The following is a 15,041-nucleotide window of genomic DNA, read 5'->3' as shown; positions in this document are numbered from 1 at the left end:
AGAGTGACCCTTCTCACAGATGAGATTATTATTTAGCATTATAAAATGTTATCTTACCTTACAAAGGAAGTTGATTTTAAAACCCAAAGACTGGGCATTTCTAGAGCCTGAGTTCATGTAGTTTCCAACCAAAAGAACTAACTCTAAAAGTCTGTTAAAGCTTTCACTTTTCTTCATTTCTTCACAGGCAAGAGTTACTGCTATGATGCTTGGTTTGATGTTGTTTACATGTTCTTCAAACGTGAGCTTGAAAAGAATGTTATCTAGACGAGGCCGCAACATTTTCACTGAGCTCATCTGTAAGACAAGAAATGCTCTATAAGAATATAGATATATAAAGCCTGCTGTTTCATTTTCTAGTGGGGATAATTTTATAGACAATATGGTAAAATTTCTGCATAAAATGAATTTTCTGGGTTTTAAAAAATATTGTTTTGTTATGTTTTAGACATTCCAAAGGAATATTTTCATCAACGTTTAAAAACAGCTGTTCAGTTTTAAACAAATCATCCTTATAACAATAAGAAAATATTATTGAAGCTAAACAGTTGCTATTGTTAACTGCATAATCACTAATCATTTTTAAAATAATTTTAATAGTCTTTTTTTATATAAATTTTTATTTATTTATGATAGTCACACAGAGAGAGAGAGAGAGAGAGAGAGGCAGAGACACAGGCAGAGGGAGAAGCAGGCTCCATGCACCGGGAGCCCGACGTGGGACTCGATCCCGGGTCTCCAGGATCGCGCCCTGGGCCAAAGGCAGGCGTCAAACCGCTGCGCCACCCAGGGATCCCCATAATCACTAATCATAAATAGCATTTAAACTACCAAAAACTGTTCCCTGAGGTAAATTATGAAAATTTACAAACATGAAACTGAGTTGAGTGGATAGTTTCGCCATAGATATAATATGTACATGGTAACAGAAAATGTAAGAGGAATCAGATTTCTTAAGAAATTACATATTACTATGCTGTTTGAAATCATAGGACTAGCTCTGATTGAACATTTGATAATTTTTAAACCAATGATTTTTATTCATTGAATATATTAAATATTTATATATGCTCTAAAGAATTTCCCCTACTGGACAGAATGTTGATGTTAAGTTAATTAGGTAATGGTAAAATCACATGAACTTACTTTTTTTTTTGTATATTTTTATTGGACTTCGATTTGCCAGCATATATTATAACACCCAGTGCTCATCCCATCAAGTGCCCCCTTCAGTGCCTGTCACCCAGTCACCCCGTCCCCCTGCCCACCTCCCCTTCCACTACCCCTTGTTCATTTCCCAGAGTTAGGACTCTCTCATGTTCTGTCACCCTCTCTGGTATTTCCCACTCATTTTCTCCCCTTTCCCCTTTAATCCCTTTCACTATTTTTTATATTCCCCATATGAATGAAACCATATAATGTTTGTCCTTCTCCGATTGACTTACTTCACTCAGCATAATACCCTCCAGTTCTATCCACGTTGAGGCAAATGGTTGGTATTGGTCGTTTCTAATGGCTGAGTAATATTCCATTGTATTGTGGACATTGCTGCTATAAACATTGGGGTGCAGGTGTCCTGGCATTTCACTGCATCTGTATCTTTGGGGTAAATCCCCAGCAGTGTAATTGCTGGGTTGTAGGGTAGCTCTATTTTTAACTCTTTGAGGAACCTCCACACACTTTTCCAGAGTGGCTGCACCAGTTCACATTCCCATCAACATTGCAAGAGGGTTCCCCTTTCTCCACATCCTTTCCAACACTTGGTGTTTCCTGTCTTATTAATTTTCACCATTCTAACTGGTGTGAGGGGGTATTTCATTGTGGTTTTGATTTGTATTTCCCTGATGGCCAGTGATACGGAGCATTTTCTCATGTGCTTGTTGGCCATGTCTATGTCTTCCTCTGTGAAATTTCTTGTCTTTTGCCCATTTCATGACTGGATTGTTTCTTTGCTGTTGAGTTTCATAAGTTCTTTATAGATCTTGGATACTAGCCCTTTATCTGATAGGTCATTTGCAAATATCTTCTCCCATTCTGTAGGTTGTCTTTGAGTTTTGTTGACTGTTTCTTTTGCTGTGCAGAAGCTTTTTATCTTGATGAAGTCCCGATAGTTCATTTTTGTTTTTGTTTCCCTTGCCTTCATGGATGTATCTTGCAAGAAGTTGCTGTGGTCAAGTTCAAAAAGGATGTTGCCTGTGTTCTCTCCTAGGATTTTGATAGATTCTTGTCTCACATTAAGATCTTTCATCCATTTTGAGTTTATCTTTGTGTATGGTGTAAGAGAATGGAAAAATACTCCATGCTCATGGATTGGAAGAATTAATACCGTGAAAATGTCTATGCTACCCAGGGCAATTTACACATTCAATGAAATTCCTATAAAAATACCATGAACTTTCTTCAGAGAGTTGGGACAAAATATCTTAAGATTTGTGTGGAATCAGGAAAGACTCCGAATAGCCAGGGAAATATTGAAAAGGAAAACCAAAGCTGGTGGCATCACAATTCTGGACATCAAGCTGTTTTCCAAAGCAATAAAAATCAAGACAGTGTGGTACTGGCACAAAAAACAGACACATAGATCAATGGAATAGAATAGAGAACACAGAAATGGGCCCTTAACTCTATGGTCAACTAATATTTGACAAGCAAGAAAGACTATCCACTGGAAAAAGGACAGTCTCTTCAATAAATGGTGCTGGGAAAATTGGACATCCACATGCAGAAGAATGAAACTAGACCATTCCCTTACACCATACACAAAGATAAACTCAAAATGGATGAACTTACTTTTAAGTATATTACTCAAGAATTCTATGTTGGTTTTCTTTAAAACAGGTCAAATTAGGTTTTAATTATTTGTTTCATAGTGTTGGTGCACATTCTCTATTCCCTTTGGTTTAGCTCCTATGGTAATAATTTCTTTTAGCCATTAATGTCCTCTAACTTCAAGTCATTTAATAAGCTTTCATTCACCAAATGAATTATAGGACAGAGTTGAGGGTGGGAGTAGACAGATATGAACACACATAAGCATACACACAATGAAAATAAACAATTCTTTTTCTTTAGTAGGTTCCACACTGCATGTGGAGTCCAACATGGAGCTTGAATCCATGACCCTGAGATCAAGATCTGAGCTGAGTTGGACATTTAACCAACTGAACCACTTAACCACCCCAAAATAAATTATTAATAATCCTAATTATATTTATTTTTTGCACATATTGCTTAGTTTCTTGATTATAAATGTTAGGTACAGATTAGACACTGAGATATCTGTAAATAACATGAAAATAATTTCAAAACAGAAACAAAAGTCCTTAAGACCCAAAGTGCCTTTCAAAAGAAGCAAATGAGCTGCTGAATATATCATATCTGCTCTAATATGGAAGGCATAGTTCATAATTTTTCTTCTTTGACATGAATTTGCCCATTAACCATGGGTATCTCCTTCTCTAAAGATTAACCTATGCCTTCTGCTAATCCCTATATGCTCTCATGCTCTTTATAGATGATTTGTAAAAATATGCTGGGAATATTAACCTGTTACTATATTTATGTAGATTTTATGAGTTCTTATTAATAGCTCTTTTATTTTTATGATCAGGATAATATTATAGAAACCATCCTATAGTTTCTTCATCACTTCTATGGTAAGTATAAGGCATACCACCAAATCACAATCTTCTAATATAACCTAAAACTCATAACACAGTCACTTAAAAACTATAGTTACTGATAAAACTAGCATACGGTTCTAGATGGGCAAGTAGAAATTAAATGCTGATGTGTGCTAAAAGAAAACTTTTAACTCATTTTTAAAAAATATTTTATTTTAGAGAGAGAAAGCGGATGCATGTGAGCAAGTAGGGGGAGGGGCAGAGGGAAAACAAAAGAGAGAATCTCAAGTAGACTCCACTCTGATTGTGGAGGCTAACATGGGACTCAAGTTCACAACCCTGAGATCATGACCTGAGCCAAAACCAAGAGTTGGATGCTTAACTGAATAAGCCACCCAGGCACCCCAAAACTTTAAACTCTTATGACTACAATGTTTAATGCACACTTCACAATAGAGGTGATATGAATGGATAGAAAAACAAAGGAGAGAGAGAGACTGAGGCAGAGAGAGAACAAATGGGAGCCAAAAGGAAGGTGTAGAAAGGATACAGTGTGAGAAAAGGTTTATAGTTAGGAATACACAGGGTATATACCTAGGGGCAAAATTGAAACTGAAATACCCAAAAAGTCCATGGAAAGGCCATGGAATTGGAAGCTAGCCATATCAAATTCTTTATCTCCATGAATTCACAACTCTCTTGGGTATGTTTCCATGGGAACCCAAGTTTCTGTATGCTTTTCTGCCTTTCTTTATGCCTCTACCACTCTCTTCAAATCTCTCCCCAATTTATTTTTCCTTTGCTTTCACCGGTAACTGGCACCATTTGCACATACACATATTTCTATCATTTTATGTTTAGGGAGTTTTTTTTTTTTCAGGCTCTCTGATGGTTAAAAGAGCCCAAGAGCTATTTTGACCAAATGTTAGTCAAGTGATTTATGTGCCCTTCTGGCCCTGCTTTGTAAGGCTTTGTAGGTTCACCACAGTGGCCTTGGTCTCAGATGAATAAGTAATTTAAACCCTTATACTTACATGGATTTTTAGTCTCACTTCAGTTATAATACTACTTGTTTTCATTCATATTTTCACCCTTTCTGGGATTTGTGTTTCAATCTTTGGCCTATAGATCTAGATAGAATGGATTTAAATACCACCTCTAACTGAAATAACATGAACAAAAGTGTAATTTCCTAATAATAGTAAAATAACAGTGATTAGCATTTTTAAGCACTTTGTGCCAAATATTTTTCTGTATATATATATATATATATATATATATGTAAATTAACTGATTTGAATCTCAAAACAATCCTAGGAAAAGGTTATTAGCATTAGTCTCATTATAAACATTAAGAAAGTGAGTGACAGAAATACTAAGTGATTTATGCAAAGATAAGTTGTATGTTAAAGACCGGAGATTTGAGCTCAGGCATTCAGGTCACATAACCTAGACTCTCAACCATTACACCACAATGCCTCTTGCAATCATATTGGGAGCAGTATGTACAATTGTTTGGAGGAGAGAGTAGTGGCAGGGAGAGTACTAGTCTTCAAAATGACTTAAAAAAACAGATAATGAGCTAGGATGTTGATGGTAGAAAGGGGTAAGAAGCAATGGATATGAGACAGAATTAAGGAAGATTCAATGGGATGTAGTATTAAATATGAGAGAAGATAGTAAAAGATGACTCCAAGATTTTAAGTCTGTTGTGAGGTAGAACACTGTTGGTATTAATGAAGGCAGAAGGAGATACTGGTTTGCTGTGGTTTATGGTCTGATTTGTTGCTTTGTTTCAGGTGAATTTGTTTCCCCTGATCGTCTGCTGCCTATCCTATATAAGAGAGTGTAGGTGCAGGTAATATGCAGCTTAGTAACAAACTCAATTAAAGACTAAATCTAGAAACTTTCACATTGTCTCACTGTGCGGAAGTAATCTACCTAATTTCTCCAGTCTTTAGGTTCCTCATCTACAAGGTAGGGGAAATTCCTTGTTTCAATAATTGGATAGGAGCCAAGTAAATTATGTGTAAACATTATCTCCTTTTAAATCTCTGCTTCTAGAATTGGGAAAAGATGGGGTAAAGGGTGCTTGATCCACAAAATAAAATATTACTCAGCTGTTACCAAAAAAACATTATTGGCATTTAAGTGAACTTGGTTTACCATTCTCTCAGACATCAATTGTATATTTTAGACACTACTAGCTTTCCACTATTAAGGCTCCAAATCTTGGGATCATATTCATATTGTGGTAAACACAGTGTAATTTAATACCATTCCTTGCCTATATTTTGACTTGAAGAATTTCTTAGAATTGTCTCGTATTTTCCAAGCTCAACATTCAAGCTTAAATTTCATGTACTTCAAGGTTGAATTAGTAAAATAGACTATTTAAATATGCTCTCTGATCCCTTCAGCCTTTCCATCTCCAAATTTTCACATAAATAGTAAAATGATACCTCTATGATAGGAAAATGATATGGCTTTCTTGTCATTTTTGGTTTTAGGTACTATAGTATATCTGGTTGTATCTGGATACACAGTGCTTAGGTCTGGATACACAGTATTAGAGTTGGCATATTTGGGAAGTTATTCAGTTAGATACTGTGGGAGGTAAGTTTGCTGATGAGGAGAGTACGTAGGGAGAACAGTCAAAGACTGCATCTGATGTAGCACCTAGCACAGTGTCTTGCATATATCAGACATTCAAATGTTTAAAAGCACTCCTCAGCTGACTAACCATTTTTCAGATTTCCCAAGTAGGACAGTAAGATTGTCTACTGAACAAAATTCAGAGAGAATGATGATGTTTTACTGTCCTCAAAATAATGTCTTCAGCTAAGATATCAAACCAGAAATGCTAGGGTATTAACTTCGTTGAACTGTTATTACTGGATATAATCCATCATCAGTCAGTTTGATTTTGAGAAGAGGCTATGCAGTGTAAGGGGACAGAGTTGCCCTTAAATCTGGCAAAATGTCTTTATTCATTTACCCTCTAGAACACAGTTTAGCTCATAGCAGTTGATAAATATGATGGCTTAAAACAATAACTACAAAACTAGTGAATATATTCATTCACTCCAATAGGAACTCCAAAATTAGCAAAGTGCTGGATTAGGGAGAAGATGTATGGTACGAAAAGGTATTATAGTAGGCTGATATGGGTAAACTGGGGGCTACTCTCCCTCCCACATAGTAATTTGCTGCCACATGGGTCATTCCAACAATACTGCCCTAGCTCAATCTGAGTCTAAATGTGGAGCCTCATATATCTATTTTGAAGGCTAGGTTTGAGATAAATTCTTCCCCAATCCTCACAGAGGGAGAGAAAACATTTTCTGCATTTTCCCGACTTACAATGCAAGTTATAGTGGAAGAAATAGGGATTTTGAGTTACACAGACCTGGGACTTAAACTATAGTTCTATTACATTCTAGTTCATGACCTAGTATAAGTTACCTAATGTTTGTTAGACTTCATTTCCTCATTAGTAAAATGCATTCCTCAAATAACCTGTTCAAGCTGCAGCAGGAGTTAGATAAGATGCTTTGTATAACTCTCCTATCATAGTGGCTGGCGATGTATGCACTCTAAAGCAATAGCTGTTATTTCTATTATCATCTTTCTACATCCTCAAGGAATACCCAAAAAGAAATCATGGTCCTTGAGTGTTCTACGAAGCCCGAGGGAAAGTTCTCTTATTCACAATTAATGAATGTGTTGTTAGAGCTCAGTGAAAAACAGCACTCATTAGCTATCAAACACACTGTAAATACTGTCCTGTGCTCCTTTCAGCCAGTTTTAATGCACTATATATATTTACTATTGTAAATGTTCTCATTGCAAATGTGTTACTGTAAAATCAAGAGACTAAAGAGGAGGTGAAGCAATATTCATCTCTTAACTGTAGCCACGAATTAGTATGCCTTGATAATACTAACCGAATTTGCTGCAATCAAAAGTGTGAATTTTTATGATCTGACTGGGTACACTGATAGACAAGAGTTGAATCTCTATTACAAGATCTAGTTATATAAGGGAATATATTGAATAACTAAGCTTAGAAATGAAAAAAGTATTGAGCAACATACCCAGCCACAGATACAATTATTAAAAGGCTCATGTCTCATAAAGGCACTTGGAGAATACCTAAATGATGTGACTAAATAAAACACAAACTCAACTGAAATATATATTTGTTTATAGTTGTGCTCTCTGGTAGCATTTTAGCTGACTTTCTTTGTTTTACAATTCATTTCTTGAAGTACTGTGGGGTGCTGACCATGGTGTTGTATTATGTAGGGGATTTATTTGTGTTACGAGGTACTTGTCTATCAAATCACATCAAGCAGCTATCATTTCTTTAGGTGATCTGTACTATATTTAAAAAAAAAAATGAAGTGACAGCTTTAGTGAGAACAGCTACAAGTAGGTTATTCCCCCAAAGAGTCAGACCCAGTTTTGTTTATATAAATTTTATATACTTGATTACCTATGCAGCTGGTAAATATTGATCTACTCCCAAACTGATGTAAGAATCCAGAGGGGGAAAAAAAAATCACAGGTGTAAAAATCACATGTGAAGGAGGAGGAGATAGCTACATGCCACCCCTGCTCCTATGTGTCAACCACCTTTAAGGTTATTTCTATCATCTTTCTTTTTGCACTAATAAGAAACTCTCCTTCAACTACCATCATATGCAAACATAATTGATCTTATAGTCTCTTCAAAATATAATGTTAAGAATTCATTAGAATTAACAGAAACATTTGTAAAAAATATACCTTGTTACAAGATATTTGTCCTAAATAGTTAAATACTATTAGGATACATTGCACACTGAAAATACAAGAATAACTTGGATCAGTGACTATAATAAAGGCTATGATAATAAAGTCATATTAAAGAAGGGTAGACTTAAGTTAGATAGCAGGCAGAACTGCCTATACAAGTTGTGAAGCCAGACCCAATGACTGAGCAAAACTCTGCCTGAAAGTATGGAAATATAGCAAGAACATCTGTGATTCTCTATTAAGTAATTTGCTTTTCCTCTTTTAGACAATAACCTCCTCAATGACAAGATCTTTTCTGCTTATCACTGCACTTTCTGCAGTATACCTTGTATCTGGACTGGACAAAATAATCAATACAAGTGTACCCACTATTCAGATCCAATGGCAAATGTTTCTATATTAGATGGAAGGAGAGATAAGAGCCATAGTTAATATATAAAATTAGGCTTTGGAAAAATAGATAGGCTTTGGAAAACTATTTTTCCAAATAGGCTTTGGAAAAATAGTTGCATAATGTATAGAGTTGTCAAATCATGATGCTGTACACATGAACTAGTATATATGTCAACTATACTTCAATTTAAGAATTTTTTAAAAACTGAGTCTATATCAGAAAAAAAATGATATCCTAATAGACAATACTTCCCCCAAAGATAGTGATAGGTGGAAATTATGCATCAACAAACATCTACTAGTTTTTAGTCTGTAACAAAACATAGTAACACAGTCTGCCCAGAAAGACACTGTAAACTCAAGAGAATCACACTAGGAGTTTGAGAGAACTTCAAAACATCCTTCTGAAAATAACTGTTTGAGGCCAAGAATGGCTGTGCTATGCTGTTGTATTAGGGATTACTGATAAACACAGGGGGAAAAGGAGTTAATTTCTGGTTTTAAAATTCAGTGAAAAGCAATCAGTAGCAAAACCTCATTGATATCCATAGGCCTAATCTGACTGTTCAGTTTTCAGGTGTATTTTATTTTATTTTATTTTATTTTATTTTATTTTATTTTATTTATTTTATTTTATTTTATTTTATTTTATTTTATTTATTTTATTTTATTTATTGCAAAAGCTGATGTAAATAAGCAATCCTGCCACAAAATGAACTATTATGAGAAATTTATGAAATGAACAAGAATATAAATACACAGATTTGAGAATGAGTTATGGTGAGTTTTCTTTTACTTGATCTCAAAATTACTAAACCAGTATTTTCATCAGATAAAATGAATACACATCTAGATATAAGAGCTAGTATTCAGCACAGCCTGGGTAGCTCAGCAGTTTAGTGCCGCCTTTGGCCCAGGGCCTGATTCTGGAGACCCAGGATCGAGTCCCACGTCGGGCCCCCTGCATGGAGCCTGCTTCTCCCTCTGCCTGTGTCTCTGCCTTTCTCTCTCTCTGTGTGTCTCTCATGAATAAATAAATAAAATCTTAAAAAAAAAAAGAGCTAGTAGTCATATTTACAAAAAGAATGAAAATAGAAAAAAATCAAGGTATTACATATCAAAACACTGAACACTCTGAATGAAAGCTTATGGAAAAAAAATGTGATTTTCCCAATATGCAAACCTGAATAATATTTTAATATTAGTGGAACAGAAGAGCTACAATTTTCCATCTAAACTAATTGCCTTCAATAATAGGTGGGAAAGAGAAAAATAACCTCTAAAATTCTCCTTTTCACCTGGTTAAGCTATCTTGAATAGAGCTCATAAGCTCTTATGAGGCTTTTAAAAAAATTAAAAAGCACACAGACTTTATAGTTGTGCCAACTATAGGCATAAATCCACTCCTTGTGCCTTCATGGATTTGTGTATAAAAGAAAATAAATAAATGTGCTATCAGCAATATCACATAATCTGTGCTTTGCATTATGAATGTTTTTATATGCACTAAGCCATCTCAAACATTTTTGTTAGATTATAGCTTTAGAATGTTATTAGTTAAAAATATGGGGAATTTTGAATGAAGAAAAACAAAGTACTTATTACAAAAAGAGCTAATTATATTCTTTTTCTTAGAAGATGTGTTAGCTTAATAGATAATACAGTATGGGTCTCAATCCTTGGTGCTAGACAAGCGGTAATTTCCATACCTCTGAGGTTTTAGAAGACCTGAGATACAAATACTTTCTGAAGAGACTAAAAGCTCCTGCTGGGGTTCTAACTGGCAAAGCTTTCAAAGATCTGTGCTGTTTTTTTCCAGTAAAAGTACAGCAATAATTACCAGGATGTACCAAATTTAATTCTGTGGGAGGCGGGTTGGAGGACAAGTTAGTAGTATGCTATGTGGACAATCTACCCACCCCCCACTACCAAAGAAAAGGGATATTGATAATAGAAAGTGTGGGAACTAGCATAACGCTCTTACCAGGTAGTCTGCCTTTTGACAGAGGAAAGGTCCCTGACCTTTATTTTCTGTTTCTTTCTTTTTTTTCTTTTTTACTTCTTTTCAACTTATTACATGTGAATATAAGCAAACCCAATGATGATGCTGCTAAAAAGAATCAAAAAGTTTAGAGAAAGCTTAGCAGCCCAGTCATTGTCTCAGGTACATTTATTTCCTTGAAAAAGTCAAAGTCAGATTTTTTCCCCAAGTTTTGCCAATTTTATTGTGTTTCCTTTGATGAGAATTTTAATGAATCTTGCAGGAAAAATCTCACTTCTGGCATATGTCTATTACTAACTGATGAGATTTAGTTTTAACATTCAAGAAATTTTATAATAATGCAAACTTTGCAGGGCACTGGCAGAGGTTATAGGAATGAAATTAGGAAAGAGTATTTATTGATAGAGAAGGCACATAAAGAAAAGTTTTCAATAAGGAAGCTAAATTCTTCAAGGTCTTAAGTGCCATATGGATATAGAATTAGGACTAAAATGGGCCCACTTGATTTTGCATTCAAGCTATGCATTCAGCAAATATATATTAAGCATACACCATGTGAATAAAATCAGAATGACGCATGCACTTGAAGAAGTTGCAATCCAGTGGGGGTTAACAGACATTCAATAAATAACCTCACAAATATTTAACTAAGACCATGATAATTTTGAGAAAAGAAAAGAAAAAAAGGTGCTCTGAGGGACTTAATAGAGAGCTTTAATTTTGATTAATAGGCAAGTGAAGGTATCACTGAGAAAGTGAACTTTAAGCTAAAAGTAGAAGAATAAACAGGAAAGAGGCAGGCAGCAAGTAAGAATAAGAAGCAGCAGCATGTGTAAGAGGCCAGAGGTAGGAAAGAACATGGTAAATTCAATACACTGAAAAATAAAATACAATGTGGTTGAGGTATATAGTATAATGATCAAGAAGTGAAGCAACAGGAGACAGAAGTGGGAAAGGTGGTAAATCCTGGTGAGGAATTTATATCGCCTTAGTGCCATGAAAGAGCATTGTAGCTTTTAGCAGATAAATAATATGATGCAACACAAATGAACTCTAGAAATGACACATTGGAGGGCTGTGCTGAGATTGACTTGGAGAAAGGCAAAAGCATGAGTGGGGAAAACAAGCTAAAAGTATATCACAATTGTTAAAGAAAATGATGATGCTGGCTTGGGCTAAGGTGGTAATGGCACAGATGAAGAGTAGATTTGATGTGTATTTTAAGTACAATTAGGAGGTAATTAATGATCTCTCTTAGTGAATTTTTAATGCATTGTTTGAGGTTGAATTCTGATTATTGTTTGTTGAGTATGAGAGGTAAAGAAGTAGAAAGTAAATGGAGACGAATCCTTGAAAAAACAGGTACTAGGAAACAGAGCAGCAGCTATCAGGGACATGGACAGAGAGACATGGAGAGGCACATGAGAGACACAGAGAGAGAGGCAGAGAAACAGACAGAGGGAGAAGCAGGGTCCTCGCAGGCAGCCCATTGTGGGACTCGATCCCAGGACCCGGGATCACACTGGGCTGAAGGCAGACACCCAACCGCTGAACCACCTAGGCGTCCCTGTTCTGAAGAGAAAGTAAAATGCAGAATGACAAATTGAAGAGGCCATAAAAGTAACAGAAGTATAAAAGAGGCAAGAGATAATAATGTGCAGGGGTACCTGAGTGGCTCAGTAAGTTAACCATTGGATTCTTGATTTCAGCTCAGGTCATGATCTCAGAGTCCTGAAACTGAGCTGCATGCCTGGCTCCTGGATCACTGGGGAGTCTGCTTGAAATTCTCTATCTCTCTGCCCCTCCCCCTGCATACATGCATGCGCATGTGCTCTCTCTTTCTCTTAGAAAGAAAGAAGAAAGAAAGAAAGAAAGAAAGAAAGAAAGAAAGAAAGAAAGAAAGAAAGAAAGAAAGAAAGAAAGGCCTTTAAAAACAGAAAAAATAATGGCTAAAACAGAGTAAATTAGCATGTAGTAGAGTATCTCACGTGTATACATACATGCATACACGTGCATGTGCACACACATACACATACAACTGAACAATATTGCAGTTAAAGGCACTCTATCTATTAGAAGAAAACAAAAACACAAATTTGAAAAGACGTATGCATCCCTATATTCATCACAGCATTATTTATAATATCCAAGGTAGGGAAGAAACCTAAATATCTATCAATAAAAGAATAAAGGTATGGTATGGGGTGTGTGTGTGTGTGTGTGTGTGTGTAATACAATATTACTCTGAAATCCTGTCATTTGCAACAAAATGGATGGACCTTCAGTGTATTTTACTAATTGAAATAATTTTAAAAAAGACAAATCTCATATTATTTCACTTTTATATGGATTCTAAAAAAAAAAAAATGAATGAACAAACAAAACAATGACAAATTCATACATAAAGAGATTAAGCTAGTTGTTGCCAGAAGGGAGGGGATTGGAGGGATGGAGGGATCAGCTGAAGAGGATTAAAAGGTACAATCTCCCAGTTCTAAAATATATAAGACATAGGGATGTTATTACAGCATAGGGAATGTAATCAATAATATTGTAATGTATACTGACACATGACTTATTGTGGTGACCATTTTGTAATGTACATAAATACCAAATCACTATCTTGTACACCTGAAATGAATACACTATTGTATGTCAATTATTCTTCAATAAAAATAGTGCTTTAAAATTTAAAAAAAATGAATAAAAACACTGTCTCTGAAGTCACACTGCCTGGGTTTGAATTCTGCATATACTACTTAACTACACATAACCTTGGGACAAGGCCCCTAGCCTTCCTTAGGCTGGGTTTCCTCATTCATAATATGGAGCACTAACCTTAGCATTATGAAGAATACATAAGATGGTTCATGTACAAGTGCTTAACATAGTATCAGATACAGTAACTCTTTAATACCTTTTGTTTGTATAAATAATAATAGTAACGGCAATAATATTAGTCATAATGATAAGGTATCCCTTCTTCTGAGATTTGATAGAGAATAGGTAAATAAAAGATATGTCTAGAGATAGCTTTGTAGGTAGAAGAGATATTGGATGTTCTAAAAGCCTAAGTGCTTTCCTTTTTTTCTGGCAAGTAAGAGATTACACTGTTGGTATTAAGTGAAAAGAATGGGGAGGGTTAGAAGACTTGAGGAGATCAGGTAAGATATGGTATAGCTGCAATGGAAAAATGACAGGCCATTGAATAGGAACAAGTAAAATAACTGCTGAAATGGCAATGAGAGTTCTGCTGAGGTAAAAGCTGAAATGTCATAAAGACACCAATTCATTCAGTTCACCAAAGAGAAGAGGGATATATAAAGCCAGAGTTAGCAGCAGAATGAGAATACTAAGGAGCTCAGGTTTTATTCTGTAAATTCTGGGAGACACTGAAGGTTTTAAATATAGAAATCACATGTTGCATATACATTTGAAGTAGACTACACTAATTATTTTGATGGAGGAATTAGCAGAAGCAAGACAACCAGCCTGGAGCCTCTCTCATTACTGCAGAGGATTCTACACTTTTGAAATTTTCCTATTTAAATGTAAGCTGTTGATAAATTTTGAGGATTAAAAAATCTTTGGGTGTATTCACACAGATATTAATTTAATTTTAGCAATAACCTAGACAAATATGTTTTAACATAATTCTTTTAAAGAATTTCAATCTCTGGTTCACACTTGGGATTAATAATTGTCCTATAATTTATTTATTTATTTTTTTTTAATTTATTTATGATAGTCACAGAGAGAGAGAGAGGCAGAGACACAGGCAGAGGGAGAAGCAGGCTCCATGCACCGGGAGCCCGATGTGGGATTCGATCCCGGGTCTCCAGGATCGTGCCCTGGGCCAAAGGCAGGCGCCAAACCGCTGCGCCACCCAGGGATCCCCTAATTGTCCTATAATTTAATTAAATAAACATTTATTATATATTATATATAAGATACTATTCTAAGAACCCCAATACATTTTCTCTATAAATAATAATGGCAACAATAATAGCTGGTACTTAAAAGACTAGGGCCTATCATAACTTCAAAAATATTTTTCTAGATATGAGATTATCTAAACTTTATTTGGCAAATCCTAGTGGATACTACCTTGGGTGATTTACATTACACAAACTACTTTGCAATGTCCTTGACTTTTTTCCCTACAAATATGTAACTAAGGATAGGGAGAGTTAAATAAAAGGGCCAGGTTACTTCATATTCAC

At 35.3% G+C, this 15,041-nt stretch overlaps 1 protein-coding gene across 3 annotated transcripts in view; it reads right to left on the bottom strand.

Annotated features, from left to right (window-relative positions):
• Positions 1 to 15,041, bottom strand: part of DIAPH2 (diaphanous related formin 2) — a 1,049,860-nt gene that overhangs the window by 510,590 nt on the left and 524,229 nt on the right. For all 3 annotated transcript variants that reach the window (XM_038587833.1, XM_038587834.1, XM_038587835.1), the window contains one exon: positions 58 to 297. In XM_038587833.1, coding sequence (XP_038443761.1) covers positions 58 to 297 — 240 coding nt within the window. The remainder of the gene's footprint in view (positions 1 to 57; positions 298 to 15,041) is intronic.

Source organism: Canis lupus, chromosome X, assembly GCF_011100685.1.
Source record: "Canis lupus familiaris isolate Mischka breed German Shepherd chromosome X, alternate assembly UU_Cfam_GSD_1.0, whole genome shotgun sequence".
NCBI classification, from domain to species: domain Eukaryota; kingdom Metazoa; phylum Chordata; class Mammalia; order Carnivora; family Canidae; genus Canis; species Canis lupus.
The sequence above is the reverse complement of the archived record's forward strand: the minus strand, read 5'-3'. Positions and strand labels throughout refer to the sequence as shown.